At 41.2% G+C, this 21,326-nt stretch overlaps 1 protein-coding gene across 5 annotated transcripts; it reads right to left on the reverse strand.

Annotated features, from left to right (window-relative positions):
- Nucleotides 1-577: 577 nt before the first annotated feature.
- phldb3 (pleckstrin homology-like domain, family B, member 3) lies at nt 578-18,020 on the reverse strand. 5 transcript variants are annotated; one of them, XM_026371007.1, is made up of 15 exons: nt 17,610-18,020; nt 11,767-11,915; nt 11,459-11,569; nt 10,965-11,102; nt 10,385-10,516; nt 9,251-9,430; nt 6,332-6,442; nt 4,637-4,738; nt 4,400-4,487; nt 3,705-3,870; nt 3,462-3,543; nt 2,955-3,134; nt 2,540-2,747; nt 2,192-2,277; nt 578-1,367 (listed from the first exon to the last, which is right to left on the reverse strand). In XM_026371007.1, exons 2-15 carry the CDS (start codon nt 11,911-11,913, stop codon nt 1,233-1,235), a joined length of 1,866 nt encoding a protein of 621 aa, XP_026226792.1. In that variant the 5' UTR covers nt 11,914-11,915; nt 17,610-18,020; the 3' UTR covers nt 578-1,232. The 5 variants fall into 5 exon arrangements, with proteins under 5 accessions (XP_026226792.1, XP_026226794.1, XP_026226789.1 ...); XM_026371009.1 differs by having other exon boundaries at nt 2,982-3,134; nt 17,610-18,019; XM_026371004.1 differs by having other exon boundaries at nt 2,540-2,750; nt 17,610-18,018.
- Nucleotides 18,021-21,326: the final 3,306 nt, after the last annotated feature.

Below are 21,326 nucleotides of genomic sequence, written 5' to 3' on the forward strand. Positions count from 1 at the left end.
TTACACTAAAATGCAAATCTGTGATCACACAAAACATTTATTTTAACTTATTTACAACATTTTAACCAAGCAGTCGAACTCAGACAATAAGATTATTTAACCTAAAATGAACTGAAGCTGTCTACGTAATACCTAGGGTAAAGTGTAATGCAAGGTATCATAACTTTGCATTACAATTTACCTATGTATTAGTAAAATAATCCTGTAGACATATAAAGTAGAATTGAATGCACATATGTTCTGGTAGTGGTGACTTTCAATTATTTAGCTTGAACTAATACAGCTGCCAGTCTGAGATCTGTCTAACGCAATTCAACAAAAGCTAGTCAACAAGAAAAAATAAAAAAGGTGGAAGTTTATCTCTCTAATTCCCTAAATAAAGTGTAACAAGTGAAAGATAATTGCCTAAACAAGCATTAATAGCAAGTTATTACCTGACCAATGGATAATAATTAGTAAAAGAAGTTGTCTTCGTCATAAGACTGATAATACTGCATATTATCAGTCTACAAGAACAGAGAGATTTGAATTGGACAATTTTAATGTTATAAAGTTAAAAAACAGAGACCCAAATAAATCAGTTTGTACAAATACCCATTTAATAGTGCATTCACATCAGTGTATACACTTATTTAGATATCAAACCCATATAAATTTCAAAATTATAACTTAATTTACAAAAATGTAATGTACAATATGTCTTTACTAAAAACTAGGATACAGGATACCTGATGATATAAAGTAAATGATCACAGTGTTTAACCTCAACAGCTCTCTGACAGTTTACTTATTGCTGGGTTGTTCTATAATTGGGTTCATATTGTGACCCTGTTGTTGTAGTGTGTTGCTGTAGTGTGCACTTGTAATGCTGGTATGTGACCAGCAGGGTGAGGTCAAACTCAAAGAGTAAATCCTCCGAGTAACAGACGCCCAGTGTGCAGGATGATGCATTTGTGGTTTGCAGCTAGTGAACCTCTGTCACCACTGAAGCCTCTTTCAGTAACAGTTTCCTCCGTTGTCTTTACTTTCATCGTCTCAGCACCTAAAAAAAAAAAAAACGCTGCACCACAGAGTCTAACGCACTTCATCCTCAGATCCACGAGTCCAGGTGCAGAATCAGCCCCTGATGTGGATGTCGGCCAAACCAGCCCCTCAAACAGCCACAAGTGACTCGTTGCATTGTCTGCTCAGTAGCTTCACTCAAGAATTTTCCAGTCACATATGGAAAAAGGTCAATAACGGCTATGCTCGTCTGTTGCTGTAACAATGACATCCATCCAAATCCGCATGGATACTGCGTTGGAAGCCACCAGAAAGAAAAGACGGTCGTATGTCTTCACACAGAACGTCAGACTGGGCCGCGGAGACTGGAGAGAAACACAGAGCGATAAGTTATGGTGATGAAAAAGAAGCTTTTTGACATGACTGAAGGATTTTCCATAATAGTTTGTTCAAGATTTCAATAAACTCAGTGCCCAGAAATGTCATAAATCTCATGCTGATACTTATGTTAAAACCTAAATCACTAGATTCTTGTTAAAATGTGCAAAAAACATTTTGTGCACAATTAATTCTGCTAAAGACAAATTATTTGGCTAATTCACTTGAGTGAAGTCAGAACTGAAGTAACAGGGTTTCCCATGGTGTCATTTGAACCTCGAGTGTCACATGACACTTTTTCAGTACCTCAGTCCTGCCAGCAGATAGTAAATAGGGATTTACTCAACAATAGCAGCGTTACCTAAAAAGACATTGTTTGTGTTTTTAATCCTCTGCATATCTATTGGGTTTCTAATCTAACTAAATGACCCACTCAAAGAAAGAAAAAACACAAACCAGTAGAATACTTTAGAGCAGATAGACCCCAGTAAACACAGATAAGACATGCCAAGGTCATTCTAGTTGAGATGACATGGTGCTTTTATTTAAGGAGGCACGAAATGTCTGTTGAAAACATTAAAGTTGACTCCTCAAACAGTTTATGTGCCATAACTGTGTTTGATTTATGAATAGATGACAATTACACGGACCTCAAATAAAAGACTTCCAGCTTGACAAACTGCTTCTACACTCAAGTTCAGCTTAAACTGCATTTATCAAATCATTTCTCTAAGGATTCCAGACTCACAGCCGGATGCACCACTTAATAGACCGTGATGGACGTTATTCTGTGCACTGTATGAGAACTCACAGATGTTGCTGTTCGGAGATGGTCGTAGTAAACTTCTTCTATGGCCTGGAAGTAGATGACTCCCTTTAGCTTTCTCTCATCACAGTCTGCAACAAAGAGAGAAGGAATGTAGAAAAACTGTAACGACACTTAACTCGTCTTCTTCCTCTTTTAACCTACATCTTAATTTAAATCTTTTTTTTTTGGAACAAAATAAATGAAAGATGGAGGCTGGAAAATAATGTTACTGATGCAATACTGTTGTACAACACACCTGTTTTAATTTCAGTGGCCTAGCGTGACACAAAAGGCTTTCACTCATGCAAACGAGTCATTATGTGCACACAACACCACTCCAGCCAGTCTAACCTGTATAGTAGGCTAGGCGTCTGTGGTCCATGTCAAACAGGAACCATCTCTTCTTCCAGGTCTTGACCCTCCCCCCTCGTTTGGTGAGGAAGCCTGCACAGCGTCGAGGTGTCAGCCGCAGGTCCGTGCAGCCGGTCACCCCATGACCCATGGACTCCACATGTGCCCGCAGGTCAAAGTTCGGAGAGAGGAAAAGAGGCAGGCTGCGCTGCTGAAGAGATAAATGGAGTTTAAATGTGGTTTTTAAATAATTAAAATGTCTTATATCCTTCACAAATAATTAGTTATTATTGATAAGGGTTAAAGATTTTTACACAAAAACAGAAACATACTGTTCCACCAATCGGTTGCTTAATATGTTGTGTTCATTTAAAAAGCAATCACTATCTGAGAACATATGTTTTCAGGCATTTACCACTGCTGTATGTCTTTTCATGGCTACCTCTGGTGAGTTTGGGGGTGGAGAACTAGCCTTCGGTTCCTCCTTTAGTTCCGTATCTGGCCTTGGCGGGGTCTCTCGCTCTGGACGTTCTGTTTTGGGAGAGTTGAGCTCTCCCTTTCTTCTCTCCTCCAGCAACATCTGTCGTCGCTCTTCCTGGAAGCACACACATATCATAGCAGATTGTTAGCCATCGTCCAAAATATGTTTTGATTGTCTTCAGGGCTGATATACGCATACATGCAAACATTTCTCCCTTTCAGTTTCAAACTCCACATAAATCATGGAGCTCCATATTTCGCAGTCTTGGCATTTCCCAGTGCTGCGAGCGCGCATTACAAACATCCACACATCTGCTTGCTGTTTTCTTGGACCATCATGTGTGAGCTGAGTGGGTGTCAGCCGTCAGACAGCCGTGCCTAACGCAGTGTGTTTCGGGTGATTAGAGGTGCCAGCTAGTGTTTCCCACGGCAGGTGACTCACCCTCTCTCTGAGGAGTCTCTCCCTCTCTGCCTTAGCTTCCCTCAGTTTCTTCTCAATTTCCACAAGATCCAACAGGCACGGGCTGTGAGAGGAAGACCAGTTACGTTTATTATTAAAAAGAGAGTCACTATTCTTGTATCCATGCTGATGATGTGGGCTAAAAATCCTTCCTATTGTTGTATATATTCATTTCATTTCGGTCTTAAAAGATGCTTTCATCAGACAAGCAGTGAAGTAACTGACCTGGCAGCACGAGAGCTTGTTGTACTATTGCAGGGAGTGAGGAGCCCGCCACCGTTGCTGGTCCCAAGTCTGTGCCCACTGCTGTGCCCATTGCTGAGTCTTTGAGAGGGGACGGGGGACGTGAATGCCTCCGGGGTCTGACTGTCTGGAAGTGTCCTTACCAAACCTGAGAGAGTGAGGAGATGGAGAAAGACATGCAGGAACACTATGAGCTGGCCAGCAGGGAGAATTTTATATAAGATGTGAGAGGATCCCTGCTAGTGGCTTGGTATCAAGGTGATGAATCACATTTGATTACGAATCCACTCCAGCATTCAGGAAGAGATTACTGCAAGTGGATGAAAGGTGAAGGACAGACCTGGCAAGTCTTGACAGGACCTTGGAGATCAGGCTACTCTGACATTAACTGAGTGAATGAAAAATGTATAATTCGTTTTTAGGCTTAAGTTTCAGGTTGCTACTCTTTCTCATCCGGTCTGTACAGGTAAGTCCTGCTTCCTACCGACGTAATAACAACTTACCTACTTTACCGACACACCTTTGATTTGACTAAAAGGGAGGGAACTAAACAAACAGACAAAATGAGGACATGAGTGCAGCGAGCAAGTGTTTATTGTTCCTATTTCACAGTGATCTCAGCTTAAGCAATCAGATGCACAATAGAAAGGAGAAAAAGGGGACTGGTGGTGGCTCACCCTGTACCGACACGGGTCTGTCGTTGAGTTTGTTGTTGCGATGTGAACTCCGTCTTCTGTGCAAAGTGGTGGATTCTTTGGACGGGTCCTGCAAAAGAAGAGTGTGTATCACTAACAAATGGAAAATAAAAATGTCCCAGCCTGTTTATGATGGTTTTTATATATCTATGTGCAGCAGATTGATTTATGAAGACAATAATTACAAATAAATGAATAATTATTTTATCCATACAGTACCTGAGGAGGCTTGTGAACAGTCAGAGGTGAGAGTGACATCATGCAGGGGGCAGAACCAGTGATGCTCGACCAATCAGCGAGTGGGTTTATCTCTTTGAGAACCTGCAGAACCAGATTAAATTTACTGTAAAACTTTATCTAGGATAAAAACTGGGTCTGTATGGCACAAACACTAACAGTTTATTCCAATTGGAGCAGCAGAGAAGATAACAAACACAGTGACTGATGGCAGCTGCTGCATCAGACATACCACATCTGGCTGAGAATGGAAACTCCACTTCCAGCAGGGATTGCAATGAGTTAAATAATAATCATCTCCTCATCATCTTGCCCTCCAACCCTCCCTCCCTGCTTGACTCACAAACACATGAGCAATTCAGTCGCCACATGCAGTCCGGTGTTTAACCCTTGTCTGCCTCTTTCACTGCTCCACTCCAGCACATACCCACAGGCAATGTGAGGAGATTTAAAAGCTTTTATTTTCAGTTTTCTTCAGGATTTCGTAGATATCAAAGACTGAAACCTCAGATTCAGTTTTCCAGAAGTGTCTGCTGTAGAGTTCATTTTCAGACACAACAAGCTTCACTTAAAAGGTCACGACACATGTGTCAGAAGCAGCACATCCTGTAGTCACACTGCAGTCATGTTGTCTGGTCCCCTCTCCTCCTCTGCACTGACATTCCCTCCTACCCTCCCTCTAGCCGTCCGTGTTCTCCCATTTAATCAAACAACTAAATATTTTCTGACTAACACAGTTTGAATCCCCGTCACACATACAGATCATAAAGAGTGTATATTTTTTTTTGTATCTTACCGCACGGTGTGAAGATGGGAAACTTCTCGCAGCCTGCCTTCTCTCCCTCTCACACATTCACACATGCACATGTGCGCACACGTTCACACATGCGGCACCCTCCTTTGCATTGCTTACTCCTCCCTCCCTCTCTCCCTCCCTCCCTCCCTGCAGAGTCTGTTGAACTCCCTCTCTCTCTCTCCCTCTCTCTCTTTCTCTTCCTGACTCGCTCCCTATCTGATTTACTTTTTTCCTCGCCCACATCTCGTCTCCTCCTCATTTTAATTGGTGATCAAAGGCAAACCACTGGCTCTGTGATAAAATACACTGCACATTTTTAATTAGTGACTGAGTAAATCACATACGTTGGAACAGTATTCACAGTAAAACATTGATAACACATGCTGGTTTGGGCTTGTCTCAAAATTTAAGCCAAAATTTCAGTCACTGGATGTTTCTGATGAAAACTGAACTGAAGCCCAGTGAAAAAGGAAACAGATACATTAGGTTTTTAAGCTTAGAAATCTAAGGCTATGTCTGAAATCATCCATCATCCTCTAATAATACTAGAAGTCTAGGTTTGATTAACTACAACAGACAACAATAAAAATGTATTTTATGAATGCCGTTTTGTAGTTTGTAAAGCCTATCAGCCCTGCCTATAAAAAGGTTTAGCTGCCCCTTACTTATCACTACTCCCTATATGATAAGCTCTCATTCCCACACGACATTACATAGAATATAAGAGTGGTTGTGGTCATAGTAAAAGTAAAAAACTGTCACAATAAAATATGTCAGATGTGCTGGACAGAACAGATATCGTCTGATAAAAAATATTACAGTTTGGTATTAAATCACAGCAGTAACTGGATCCAGCCCCCACTATTTTCAATCCATCTTACTGTTTGATTTGTGTGGATGAGTTCTCTCTTCTCTTTCCTCAAGGCGTTCAGCTCTCTCTCCTTCTCCTTCTCCATCTCCTTCAGCTGTCTCTCTAGCTGCTGGACTCTCTCCTGAAAATTCAACACATAATTTCCATCAGTGCGGACTGCCATATGGTTTCCTTTCCTAAAAACAAGTGTCATGTGCAGTGGATGATTCAGCTGGCTGGCCTCAGTTTACTTAATCTTTTCATGATGCTGTAATACTGGGCAAACATCCCCGATGCGACGACATGTGTGCTGTGTGCCGCGGAGCCTTTAGTGAAGCGAATCTCTTCAGCCGAGACACAATGCAAATCAAACATCCATTTTGCAAGTTAATGAGAGGCACGAGAGAGACACATGATAGCATGGCTGAAAGTGCGACTCAAAGAAGTGATGGACTGATATTAAATCAGCAGGTTAAGACAGCAAACATTATATAGTGACAGACTGACAGAGGGTTTAGAGACGAGCTGTCATCCGCAGCAAGGCCACAGTGCAGCTGAGTCAACTACCACCTCTGTCACACAATTCCTCTCTTCATCTCTGCAGTCCTCCTCTTGCATACTCCGGCTAATTGGGGAACAATCCCATATTATTTTCACCATGGCTCTTTTGTCTATAATCACATGGATCCTGAGGAATCTGACATGAATGAAAAAGCCAATTTTGAGGACTTCTATGTGAGAAAATAAACAGAAATCACATGTTAACAGATTTTGTTAACATGCAGCCAAAGACGAACGTGGACTCGTTATACATAAGAATCATCACTGCCCACGTCTTCAGCATACGATGTCTCTTAGTTGTTCCAAATTGGTATAGTACAATATTTTAGCCACTTTTGTTATGATACTTTGGGCGAGGGTACACAGTCCCAGAGCACTGCTCTATCTAATTAATGTAAATGCAGCATTTTGGCTTCAGCTTAAGATTGACATTGTGGTTTACATAACTACTAATTACCTTAACATGTGGTCCACACATTCATGTTCCCTGCAGGGTGAACTGTAAAACCTTTTGTGATCATCTGAATTTTAATTAGCACTGTCATCATGCTAAACATTTTGGATTCTGGCCAAATACCTGTAAACCTAACAGCACACACAGGTTACTATGCTAAACTAACACTGAACATTGAACAGTGTGCCTGCAAAACACCAGCATGTCAGCAATGCTATTTAGACTGTAAAATATGAATGCTGGCAAAGAAATATTTTATAGACATAAAATTTATGCATCCCCCTCCACAAAATCCAAACTTAAGCACCTAGTTACTCTGGACTTGCACAGTAAATATGACTTGAATTATAAATGTTGCAATGAGCATGTAAAAAATGGTCACATACAGTAAATAGCACTGTTATTGTTAACATGTGTTTATGCACTTGTTTTTAAAGTTAAGTCACTGAATTAGAAATTTAAAATAGTATCTGCATGTCAATAAATCACAAGCACACAGCAGCAACATGTCTTGGAACCTCATTGAAGTTATAAATTAATTAGATTTATCACATACGTGGCAACATATTCTAGGCCTCCTCCAATTGTTTGAAATGACTATTTTCCAAAATAAATCATATAGAGTTTGATGCTACAGTGCATTGTTTAAATTTAGAGAGCCTGTTGAATCTAATCAAACGTGGAACATCTGTTTGTTGCACAGAATCATCATCTGTTCCCAAAGAGTTTAAACTTACAGTGAGAACATAGTAGAGATAAACCAGGTGACTCAGGTGCAATACGTTACTGTATTTCATTTACAATATGAATCTGTCTTTATAGCCAAGACTGTGTAGCCCTGCTCCACAATCTTCCAAATCCTCTCATGTCTTCCATCTTTCCATCTTCCCCCTGTTGTTCCATCTTTCTCTACAAGCTCCCTCTCTCTCACTGAGGCCTCTGATATAATTGATCTCGCTGCACAGAGTCTTGTGACAGTGTCAGGGTGACGCTGGTGAGTGTGAGGTAAAGAGTTCATGCATGTGTCACCGACTGATAGAGGGACAGGAAAGAGCACAAGCCTTAACATGTAATGACAACCATGAACTGTGAGGAAAGGAGACTGTGCACATGTGTACACCCCATCCCCACTATTCACCCAGTGTAGTATTTTATATTTAATGTACAATGAGTAAACAACTGTTTGTAAAATGCAAAACCACAAAATGTCTGAGCAAGATTTATCCATTTTGCTTTGGCTCTTTCAACTCTGAAGAGAAGAGAAAACACATTTCAACCAACTGCAGCTTCAAAAAGGTCCAGAAAGAAAAGCAGAAACTTTAGCTTGAGTAAAAGTTTCCATTGGATCTGTGCTCGGATGCTGCGTCTTATTCTTGAGTCATGAACATATTACATTTCATGAAGCAAGATAATCAATAAAGACTGTAGGAGTAAAGGTTGACGTGTGTTATAAATATCGTAATACTATTATTCCTACATCACTAAAAGATAAAAGTGAAATATTTTAATGAAATTTTATTTAATTTTATTTGTATAGCGCCAAATCACAACAGAAGTAATCTCAAGGCACTTTACAGTGTAAGGTTAAAAACTAAGTGTATACAGAGTTATATAGAAAACCCAACAACCCCAATCTATTTAAACATGGACACAGTTTGAAAACTAAAACTTCTAGATTAAAACTAGATTTTTAGTGAGGACATTGTGTTGGATTAGATTATGAGGTGTATCTGTTATTTTGGCCACCTGCTCTGTACACATCACATAACTGTGACAGGAAGTCTGAGTGAAGGTTAATCCCACATCAGCCAGTGAGGGTAAACAGTGACATGCTGACACCGACACAGAGACAGAGATAAGCTGCAAACCTGTATAACACGTCAGAGAGCAGCTGTGAAATTCTCTGAAAACTATACCAGTCTAAGACACGTTTACCTGTGCTGTGTTGACCACATGCTGCTGACAAGAGATTTCCCTCTCCATGTCTCTGTCATCCTTTCCAATGTCTTTGTCTGACACGCTCTCGTCTTCCTCATCGATGCCGCTCTCTTGCTCCAGGACACGAAACTCCCAGTCTTCAAAAGCCCGAACCGCCGCTTCCATCGCCTCTTTCTCCTGCGTTGGACAACGGAAAATTAGAGGTTGACTCTTATTTACTCAGTGAATAGTATTAATGCAAAGTTAATTATTTTCACCAAAACATAAATATATAAAATCTCTCCAGATTTCGTTACTTTCATAGTTGATGAAAGAGTGTGTGCGTCAATATGCAAATGTAACCTCAAGATCTGAATGTTAAGTTTAGGATGAAATAGAACGTATGTATAAGTAAAAATATTTGAACGTGTTTTGCGTTGTAGCACTGGTTTCAATGCCTCAGTCCTTACTGAAAATGAAGAGTGGTTTCAATAAGGTCGATGAAACAGAATAATCCACTGTTCAGTAGGTAAAAACTGTGCAGGTGAGTAAAAAACCCCTGGCGGCTCATTGCCTCATAGGAAGAATGCCTGCTCTCTTGTTCTTGTGCAATTTATGCTCAAGTCCTTTGTTTGTGTATGTCTATACGTTTGCACCAAACCAGTTTCAAAAAGCTCTTTCTAAATAAGTAGACTTGTCACAACATACAATAACAAGCTGCTGCTGCACCTCACCAAACCTGTAACTAAATACTGATTTAAAAACGGAGCAATGTCCCATCTTGTTCGGTCACATTCACAGGGGACAATACCCACTTTATGTGTAAAAACATCTCACACACTGACACATCAGGTTGAACAGGAGTCGGCGCTGATGTCAACACACTGTCATGTGCCAAAACAGCCAGTATCAGTTGCAGTTTTGTGTTTCATTTGGGTAGCTGCCAGATAGACATGAGCATTATTAAATGTCTGTGTAGGACATCGTCTTACTGGGAAACATATCTGTCATGCAACGGTTGCACTGATCCATTGTGTTGCCAGTGTGTCTGTGTTTAATGCAGACACTGTTTGCAATATTGGACCAAACCAAACCAAACTCCATGCCACACTTCTAAAAATGTTAGGTATTGTATAGAAATCAGTCTCTCACCTGCTGCAGCTGCAGTGTTAGCTGTTCTCTCTGGCTCTCTGGCTGACTGGGGATCAGTTTCTCCTTCTCCGCACACTTCTTCTTCAGCTCCTCCACCCTGCGTCTCTCCTTTTCCAGACTCTCTCGCTCCTGCTGTAACAGACAAGGTGAGAAAACTTTAATGACCAAAAACAAGACAAAAACTATTTCAAAAGAGGAAAAAAAAAAACGATCTATTTCACAACAGTGTTTATGGAGTTTGTTCAGGATAACTGCAGGCGTTCAACTTCAAACTGCTCTGTACTGAGGCTTTCAACATGCAAGAATCATTTCATGGGAACTGGCTTATCATTAAAAGGATCTTGTGTTGATGTTAGTGGACCATTACAGAGAGCACACAGTTCTGTGGAATCCCTTAAACTAATTTTTCTGTTGTCATTGTCAATCCCTACACTAAGCCATTTAGCAATCAGCAAATATTAGCTTTCACTTTCTATAAGAAATAAATTCAATTGGTCATGAATTATGATGGCATAAAACCTCTACTGAAAAACAGCTCCTGTAAGAAAGGATTAAATAAAATGCTCTGTGACACTCTTACCTTTCGCCTGTCTGTGTGCTTGTGCGTCTCTCTTTGTCTGGCCTCCTGCTGTAGAGCCTGCAGCTTCTGTGTGTGTCTGTGCAGCTGGTTCTTCTCTGTCTGCAGCTCACCCTGCAGCAGAGCGATCTCCAGCTGTAGCTAAAAAGAACAGGAGACACCACTGAGCTGAATCACAGTGACCAGAGCTCGAGCATTCTTTCACTGTGACCATGGAAAAGCTGTGCAGATTTTAAAAATGCAGACTTCAGCAGATCAGACAATCACAGATGTTTATTTGTTGAGAGAGTCAGTGAATGAAAATCCTTAAATATTTAAACCATTTAAAGGTGCCCTCATGTAGGCTGTGTTTAATATTTTATAATTCATTACAGAGAGGCAAATTAAATCTGTGATGAGAGAGAACACTGAGTGAGATATTGAATTATTGTTTATGCAAACAAACTTAATAAGTTATGTTTGTGCCACTCAGTAACCAACAACTTGCATCTTCTCACCTCAATCTTCAGTTCCTCCTTCTGCTGGTCAATCTCTGTGATTCGCTGTTGGAGCATTGAAGGCGATGTCAGGAACCTCAGTGAGCTCACCTCCAGTTTTTTAATGCAGGGCTGAAAAAAGTAGGCAAACAGATCACATGCAAGCTTTAAAGCAGTAAACTGTTTAGTCTGGAAATGTGGGATGATTCATCGGTTAAACTGCATGCAAGAAGATACTTCCTTCTTCTTTCATGCAGGAGCAGGTTCAACCACCACGACATTTCACATGAAAGAGCTTCAGCATCAACAGCTTCATCTCACTCAGTTACCTTCTCACTGTCCGTGCTGCTGCTCTCTGTATCCGACTCCGCCCCAGAGGAGGTGGGACTGTGACCTCCAGCCACTCTGGTGATCCACGGTGACTGGAACCCCTGCTGCCACCGACTCCTGGAGCTCTCCATGTTATGTTGGGGCATTTCTAAAGGCCAAAAAATAAGAGGTAGTTAATGAGAGGTACTGAGTGAGGGGTGGGGGTGGGGGTGGAGGGGGTCTGACTGACTTTAGAGAGTGTTGTGGTAATCTAATCTGCTGCACGGTTGAAGGCGTGTGAAGGATCAGGTGACCGTTCACAGAGAGGAGATCACAGCTGAGTAATACTACATAATCACTCTACAACACAGAAATCCCCACTGGTTTCCAGAAACCAGCGTTTGACGGGGAAAACATTTCGTAGACAAGCAGAAGCAAGAATCGTGAAAGAGAAGCAGAGAATTCAGGATGTGGCTGGTGGTTTGTGGTCGTGTTTCAGGGTCTCTCTCTTAGTGAAGGACTCTCGTGTGGACATAATCATGATAAATAATAGTCTTTTCTGTTGGAGGCTTAAAAAGGATAGAAGTGGAATTAGAACAATAAATTAAATACTAGAATGAGAAATTGCCCACAGACATCAGAACAGTCTTTGAAGTACTTTTATGTTGTCTCACTTTTGTTCTGTCACATTCATGTACATGACCCAAGCAAATATCCCCACATGTATATAGTGTTTGCACTCTTTCACATCAAAGTGCTTCACAGCATTTAAGAATCTGTCAGCCTAAAGAGCTATATTGTGCTGGAGCTTTATTCTTTGTCCTTTCACCGTCATCTGTGTGGTCACTCTCTATGCACATGCCAGCAGAAACACATATGTGAACAGACCAAAACCAATTTGTGGGAAAATACTTTTGATTCCAGCTTTTTCCCACCATCCTCCTCTATATGCCCTCTCTCTGTCTCTCTCTCTCTCTGTCTCTCTCTCTGTCCACCCAGACCTTATTAGGCTGCGGGGAATGCAGGCAAAGTGGAAGTACAGAGATAAATATACAGCCGAGATACGAGCGAGGGTTTCCAAACAACGACTGGCATACTGACATCAAGAGAGACACAGAGGAGAGTGGGAGACGCAAACAGACAGAGGGGCAGGAAGTGGAGTGTAAAATGTCAAAGGACAGTCTCTAGTTTCCAGTGACACACTAAATGTTCAAAGTGCAACTTTACAGATGTGTTCACGGATGTAGAATATGACTGTGTAACGATCTCAACTGGTCCGAGATCGATATAAATATAACAAGTTCAAACTAAAAAGTTCAATGTGCACCTATGAAATAAGAACTGAATGAACTAGATTTCATTGACAACCAGGACAAAGTGTTCAAGAAAAGAATAAAACTGAAATTGCATGTTCAGGAATGACACAACCATCGCCCACTCGAAGTATAAATCGTACTGATGAGACAATAAACAGGAAAGAAAAACTCATTATTGCACCATGACTCACACAACTTCTCAAGGTTTCTAAGGTAAGAGTATATGATGGTAGATGAAGTTACTACAAAAATAACGCTTAAATTCCATGGAGAAATAGCACGGGGTAAAGAGGTGAGTCATATGCAGCAGAACTATCACATCAATCACATTTTGTTTGCATAGCACCATTCATACAGAGTAATGCAAGTAAAACCACTTTACAAATGAGTGAAAACTCATAATAAAACTACTTTCAGTCTAAGGCACCAGTTTATCATCAGCATGTCGTGATATCAGTGTAAATGCTGGAGAAGATCATCTCAAAAACAGTAAACACTGTGTAAATAACACTAACCAGTCAGGTGCCATATAGGTTTACTGCATAATGAAGTGTCATTTAATGTTATGCTGGGATAAAATCTGTTTTAATGCATCAAATGTCTGTAGAGAAGAAGTCAATGCACCTAAATATATCTCAGAAAATATTAAACTCCTTCACTAAATTGATCATTTGTGCTAATATTTCATAGTGTGGCGCTCGCACTGCTTCACTCTGAATTACATTATCACTGTATCCAAACGATCAGTGCAAGAGTTTGTTATGTGGCCTCTAACTAAAGTCCACTCAGATACACTATCAACACCACAGAGACGAGGGAGGGGGACATTCAGGACTAAAGTCCAGACCCCGTGTAAACACAGTGGTCTGTGAAAAGCAACAAATAAATACAGTTCACCGACAAAGCAAGAGCGCGAGACGCTAGGAAGAGAATCAGTTATGGATTTAAAAATCGAAATCAGCAGATGCAGAAAAAGGAAAAAGGAAGAAGAGAAATTCACCCTGAGAGTTAGATCAAAGAACTAAACACAGTTTTGTACCCAATATAATTGGACTTGATTGAAGGAGGGGTGGGTGCGGACAGGCGACGAAGATAGCAGAAAGAAACAGAGTTCAGCATCAAGGGTGCATGTGTTTGCACGTGGGTGTGTGTGTGTTTTACGTAATGACTACCCAGAGGTAACACAAGCTAGAGTATAACTCTCAAACTGATCCTAGAAGGCTTCAGGACTTTGTATCAGTCTGCAGTGCTAATTATCAACCCCAGACCACCGGCAACAGCTGACTCACTGTACAACAGCTACACACACACTGTGAAGTGCATGCACACAATCAGACCAGTGTGAGAGTTATGCATCTCCAACAACACAGCTGTGTTGTTGTTGTGTGAATGTTGCACTCCTATAGTGCTGCCAGACTCATAATATTATATTAAAATATTTGCCACAATGCATCTTGCCTGCAGACAGTTATATTAGCAGCAGCTAATGTCAGCATGAGCTGCTATTGTGAGGAATTGTTGGCTGCAGAACTCTAATAAACTCATTTCTTTCCAAATCCACAGTCCTACGTTTTTTTCCTTTATAAGCTTGTAGTCTTTAGGTCCGACCAACACAGACTTAACAGCTATAACATCACTTTAGGACATTTATCAGATGTCAGCTGCCTCTTCTTAAGACGCACACAGCTACAGTCATAACCTTTTTTTGCATGTGCACAGTATAATTCAATACTGGCAGCACTGATGAATATGAAATATGAAATAACCCTGATGACAACATGAAGAAGCTCCCGCCAGAGCAACACAGCACATTCTAAATCCTGGACATTTAAAGTTTGACTAATCCGTTCCTGAACCATGGAAAGAGTCGACCATGTGGCTCCCTAACGGTGGAAAAAACACACAGCTGCATTGTGAAACGAACTCGTCCCTGTCAGGACCCCAAACCGGTGAGGCGCTAAAAGGAAAAGTGAGGCTAAGCATTAAGTACACAAAACCATAAAGTCAACAGCACAACAGCTACATACAGGACAAAAGAGTCAGATGGTGGTATGCTCTGAGTGGGACTGAATGCTGATAACAGCCTATCAGTGCTCATTCAAAGCAAAGGCCCTTGGCTGGGGAACATGTGCACAACTGTACTGTGACAGGGGGGGCAGCAACAATGACAAATTATTCTGCAGACCTGGGCAGGAGTACAGTCAGTGTACTCACCGAGCTGTGTACTAAGTACTGCAGCTAAAAACATTTTGCGAGAACCAAAAGCTGATCAACTTGAGGTTTCACTCACCGTCATCTTAAGTTTGCAGGCTCGAATATTTTTGGAGGATTGTTTACTAAGTCATGCTCTCTACAGTGTACATTCACTGTGACCTTAATCTGCGTCTGTACAAGTGCTGCATTAAATTTGGCACAGTGGCATGACACAGACCAGAAGGGCACGTCCAGTCCAGATGTGACATTTATTTCTTTCACTGCTGAAACTCATCTGCAGAGACCAAAACAGACTATTACGCCTTGTGAATTAGTAGGACAAGCCAAATATTCTTTTTATTGAACATAATTACAGGCTGTGGCTTCGGGCACACAGACCAAATCTCCAGGCTTTTAAACTCTGTGATCAATAGCAGGCCTGACATCATCACATCAGCATCTTATGCTGACAGTGTTTCCAGAAAACCTAAGTACTTTTCCTCCTTTTACAGTCAAAGTGAATAATCAGAAGTCCTTCTTTTTGCCACTTCTCTGCCCTGGCTGTGGTACATTTAGGCCCTAATTGAAGATAGAAAAGGAAATGAGTCTTACTCTCATGCTATAAGAATGAAGTTTGGTTGGATGAATCCTTTGTGCTATACTGCACTCATTGGTTTCTATCAATGAATGCAAAGATTTAGTCAAGCCACACATTTTTATGGACCTGTCCTTACATTAAGCAAAGAGCAGACCATCATCTGACAGTTTAAATACTGTGGACTAACAGACCTGCTGAATGTGGACCGGCTGGCTCCGTGCCGAGGAGCAGGAATCTGTCATCGCAGCTCATGTTGAACAGGAAGAGCAGGTGAGAAGACAGAGGTTTGGCCATGAACCAGCTGTCACTGTAGGACTAAGAGACAAATCGGGCCTGACACACGCAGAGCAATATGCTCTATATAAAAACTACTGTCTAGGTATGGATTCTATACTAAATGACCTTACTAACAATGAAGCTGACTAGTAACACTATAAACGAACACATTAGAGGTAGCGGGAGCTGCATTTTTGAGCCTTTTCTGTTGTTTCGTGATGCATTTCACTACACTCCTGTGGAAAATTAAATGATAAGCTGCTGTCACACTGTCAAATGTTTTGCACTCACTACAAAGACGGCTTTATGCAAACAAGAGCTTTCAAAAATAAAAAATAAAAAATCACCTAGTCATCAATCATCAGTTGTACATTTCAGGTCCTGGCATCAGTCCCACAGAATTGAATATCAAACGTGTTCAGATCAAGGCTCTGGAGATATTCAGTGCCGAGCAGGCAGATATACTGGTTTCTGCAGTTGCAAAACAAATGTCAGGTTTGATTCCAAAAATAATAAAAATGCATTCCCACTAAAATATTAATATGTAAATCATTTTCTTATTGGCAAGTCAAACTGTTAAAAGTAGAACTGGGAAAACAATAGTACTTCACAAAACATAACATCGCTGTGTTTTCTCTTTTGTTGTTCTGCTTTCTGAAACGTCAGTGTGTTTTGCACCTACTGGCCACCGTAGAGGAGCATCAGACTACTGTAACTCCTCCGAGCGGCTCTCACAGAGATTCCTTTGGCCTGAGTAAATCTCTGGGAACCGTGATGCAAGACAGTGATCCATTAATAACAGCCTGGGACACAGACACCGAGCTCAGACGCTGATTTGGCCAGTGTCGGTTAAAACAAGATGTGTGCATGAGACAGCGTAACTAAAAGGCAGAACTCCCCAGACGTCAAACTCTCCAGATCCAGGACAAATCTCTCCTCACAGCCCTCCATCATCTACACCCCCACCCACTGTGTTTACCCTGTATGTACTGATGGAGGGATAAAAGGGGAGATATCCAGGGTCACTGTAAACACAGTTTATTATCAGGGGGCAAAAGTTGGAGTAAGAAAGAGACGTTTAACTCTCAGATGGTTAAATAGTTTTACAGATAAGGCCAGAGGGTGGATGAAACATCATCAAATCAATGAACTATGGCTGCTTCACAAACTTTCTCTCAAGCAACTTTTACTTTGTCAGTTCATTCAACATAAGGAAGCAGCTTTAATTCCTCTTTTCTTCTAACTGCAGAAGCATTTGATAGTAGATGTGACACAGTCTTGTTTCTATCCCCTCATTTAAAAGCTCCACACACACTGAGAGCCTCCATTTGAACACATTCACAGCGCGTCCTGTGTGGGAAGCTGTTTGTTCGCCTCTCTGTTCTCAACAGGAACTTGTGTTTGGAGGCAGCAGGCTCAACGGAGCTGCTGACAAACACAAAGGAAGCGAAGTAAAGCATGAAATAAAGTCAACTCTTACCTGGAAAAACGTGTTGCAGCCTTCAGGAGACGAGCTGTGGCTGCTTCAGTTCATAATGAGACGACTGGTAAAGCCGGACGAGGGGGAAACACGCAGCGTCACTTCAGAGAACTTTTCTAAAAAGCACTTTCATTTTCACACAAGTCAGGCTCGACCAAAGTTACAGCCTCATCAGCTGACGGCTGGGTTATGGGTCTCTCCCTCTCTGCCTGGTTGGACTCAGTCTCTCACAGAGAAACGAGCAGCTCGTCGTCAACAGGTGATATTGAACTGAAAGCGTGCGGAGGCGCGCGGCGACGGAGGCGGACACCGCGTAACCAAGAGGGCTGTGTGCGCCAGTGCATACGTGAAAGGTCGATCTAGATCCCAAATATGACGTCCACTTACTCCAAACAACCCTCAGCACAGGTTTCTGTACAGTTACACACAACAGCCAGAGTCCAAATGAGATTTCTATTCTGGGAGCTGACAGAGCTTTTTCACTGAGGAGCCACTGGACTGAACAGTCATCCAGGCGCACAGCCAGTGAGCTCTGAACCAAAAGGTTAGGCTATTTAAATACTTTTAATGACAGCTTCCTAAATTGTCAACTAAATATAAGGTCAAATAGAGTAGGGGAGCTTTGGGGGGTCAGTCGAAACATTTTTAGAAAAGCAAGAAGTAATTTGATCCTTATGCAGTAGAGGGAGCACACTACAGATGTAGTTATTGGGTCCACTTTTCTCCATGTCAATAGGAAAACAAACCTGAAGGGGTTTTTTAAAACTCTCCGTGGAGATGTCCCTATTTTTATGATGCCCCTGTGCATGTTTAGGCCAAATTTAACAAGACATGGGGATCATCTGCACTTGTGCCTTGTGCTCGAAAGGCTGAAACTCTCTTAGGTAAATGAACCCTTCAGAACATCAGGTGCAGTGTCTTTTCTGAAGCATCCCAGATGCAGATTTACACAAAAGAGCTTTTCTAACACCACAGTTTTAGATTGGATGATATGAACAGTGCTTTAATAAGAATAATTGGTGTAATTTGTCACAAAGCTAAGAGGTGCGTCAGAGTTGTCTGTCAAACACAGTTTCTGCATGCCCAAACCATCCTGAAGATGCAGTAAGACCACATTTCACTTGTCGTTCGTTTTTACGTGGAAACAAATAACTGTTTGCAGGTCGATCTGTGCAGATGAAAGGCTCTTCAGTGGCAAGCTGACCTGGATTTTTTTCGTTTTGTTTTGTTTTGAGAACCTTAACACTGACACCTTTTGTTTTTGCAGAACAAGAAAAACTAAAAGGAAAATCACAATGACAGCAACAGACATCACCCAAACTCCTTAAAGAGTGCTAACATAGTGTACTGTAGGATAATCTATGACCATAAAGGCAGCGTGAGTCACATGAGTATGTACAATCAAGTATTTTAGTAGCACAAACACACTGTCACTTCCTACAGTGATTAAAATACCGTAAAGTATTACACAGTCATGGTAAACTTACCACTGAGTACTGCAGCAGGGTAAACTCCTGTGGAAGTAGGATTATTGATGGTAGTTTAAGAGATTTAAGAGTACTAAGCTCTCTTGTTATTGACATAGTAGGAGAAATAAAACATTCCTAGCACACTTCAAGTCCCCATAGGAGAGTTTTCTTTAAGGCCTCCTCCCTGTTCACTTCACCACCCTCCCTGGCCTCTTTACAGCTCTTTGTGAATGAGCTGATAGTGTAATAGATTCTTTCCAGTGACATGTGGCCGGTGTGAGAGAGAATGGGCAGCAAGTTCATGGTGGTGCCGTGTACTGTAGGTGGGCTGAGAGGGAGATAGACTGAAAGAGCGCTGGCAGATGGGCGACGCAGACTGGATGAAAGGACAGCTGGCACCTTCGTTTTACCACTGAGGCAACATATCTTCGGTGTGATGGCGACAAGCCATGGTTCACACACACCTCGTGTTTTCAATGGAAAACAATGCAGGTGTCTGTCAGTGAGGACACTAGGTGAGGCCGAGAGGCTGTCCAATAATGCTGTTTGTCTCAGGAGCTGACAGAGACAGCTGGTAAATGGCTGTTGGCTAAACGTATTAGTTTGCATGTGACCAGCCAGCACCCGCACACAGATGATGTTTTCTCCTACACATTGTTCTTTGCAGTTGTTAAGGAGTTTAAAGGCTCACATGCATTTCACAACTAAAATATCCATGATGTTCATATGATGAGAGACATTACACTCTGTATCAAGTCTGTTATTAATCCAACTCTTAACATCCCAATACCTTGTCTTAGGGTTTCTACAGATACTGAATATCTATCTATAAACAATGCACTTTGTCCCAAATCTAAAAATCAGTATCCCTTCCTGAGATAAACTCATTTTCAATCTAACTTAACATAACTTTTGAGATCGCAGTGCTGAAATCTGTGACTAAATGGAACAGACTTGTAAATTCATCACATCATGGTTGATATTCAATGTGCTTCATTACACCAGTGTCTCTACCTCTAAGTTTACAGTTATTGTTGTGATGGAAAATCCTCTCTGATCATTACTACAGGAAGTACAGAAGTGCTTTGGTTTACTTTTTAATATCATACTGTAGTAGTAGTAAAGTTAAAGGAATAGTCCACCCAAAATGCTGCATCCTCCATTTCCCATACTGAAATGAATCTTTTGTCCATGTCCTTTAAATTTCACACCACCAGTTTGTAACACTGGTTTGTGTTATAAAGCTAATCTGAAATTGATGATGACGTTATCAGACTTTAGAAACACTTTCCACAGCCACAGCATTATTCTGAAGTTTGACAGGTTAAGTCGAACCTCCATTGAACAGTAAATCAGTGCTTCTTTTAATCTGGGCAAAAGGAACAAAATCATGATGAATAGTTCGATTCCATTCACATCAGCTCAATAAAAACATTTTGTACTGCCCCTAAAAGCTTCTGATCGGCACGACAATATCCTACAGCTTATTATCACATGTGCAGGTCTCTGTGGCAGAGACATGTGGTTGAGTCAGAGGCTGACACTCCCAAACAAACCTGTCCTACTGGCCAATGAGAAGGTAAATGCCAGCTGAGAACAGCACGTACAGGATATCTAGAAATCCAGAAGCAGATTTGTATCAATACTTAGTATTTTATTGAGGTATTAATACTCATAACTGACACACAAGTCTATTAGAAATCAAGCAGAATAATAAGTCTGTAACTTTTCCAGTAGAGCTTTGACCTACCGTGATTCTGAATGCAAATAGTGTCATTTTATTGTCTGGCTATGCAAAAAGGTGTGTGTGTGTGTGTGTGTGTAGCTAAAGGCGTCTGGAATCACTGGAAAGGCCATGTGCAGTTGAAGACGAAAAAAGTACATTGCACCTGGCACCTGTTGATTTGTTATCTCTGTTGCCTCCTATGGAGTAGCACACTTTGTTACCTACTGTATCTGTACCTAATGATGCTTCAGTATTCACCAATATTGCTCTATTAGTATAATATAATATAGGATTCCAGATTATTCTGTTGTGATGTGTTAGATTTGATTTGTGACGTCAGTTTTCCTCTGTTGCACCTTATTTTATAGTTATCCAGATGTATTTTCAGCCAACTTAAACGTGTTAGTCATGTTCTGAGTCGACAAAGCAGCATCTGAACTGACTGGTGAAGCCTCTTAGTGCAGACTGAAACAGAAAGACAGCATTTTGCACAGTTTAGTCAAATCTAAGTAACAATCACTC

The sequence above is a fragment of the Anabas testudineus genome, chromosome 16 (genome assembly GCF_900324465.2).
Source record: "Anabas testudineus chromosome 16, fAnaTes1.2, whole genome shotgun sequence".
In the NCBI taxonomy this organism is placed as follows: domain Eukaryota; kingdom Metazoa; phylum Chordata; class Actinopteri; order Anabantiformes; family Anabantidae; genus Anabas; species Anabas testudineus.

Bases quoted from the DNA above. Each gene is read 5' to 3' on its own strand.
- phldb3 (XM_026371004.1), bottom strand. From the start codon at position 11,913: ATGCCCCAACATAACATGGAGAGCTCCAGGAGTCGGTGGCAGCAGGGG. The intron at 11,103-11,458 runs GTGAGAAGATGC...TGTTCTTTTTAG, and splicing joins AGGAGGAACTGAAGATTGAG to CTACAGCTGGAGATCGCTCT. The intron at 4,488-4,636 runs GTACTGTATGGA...CTTCTTTTGCAG, and splicing joins CTGTTCACAAGCCTCCTCAG to GACCCGTCCAAAGAATCCAC.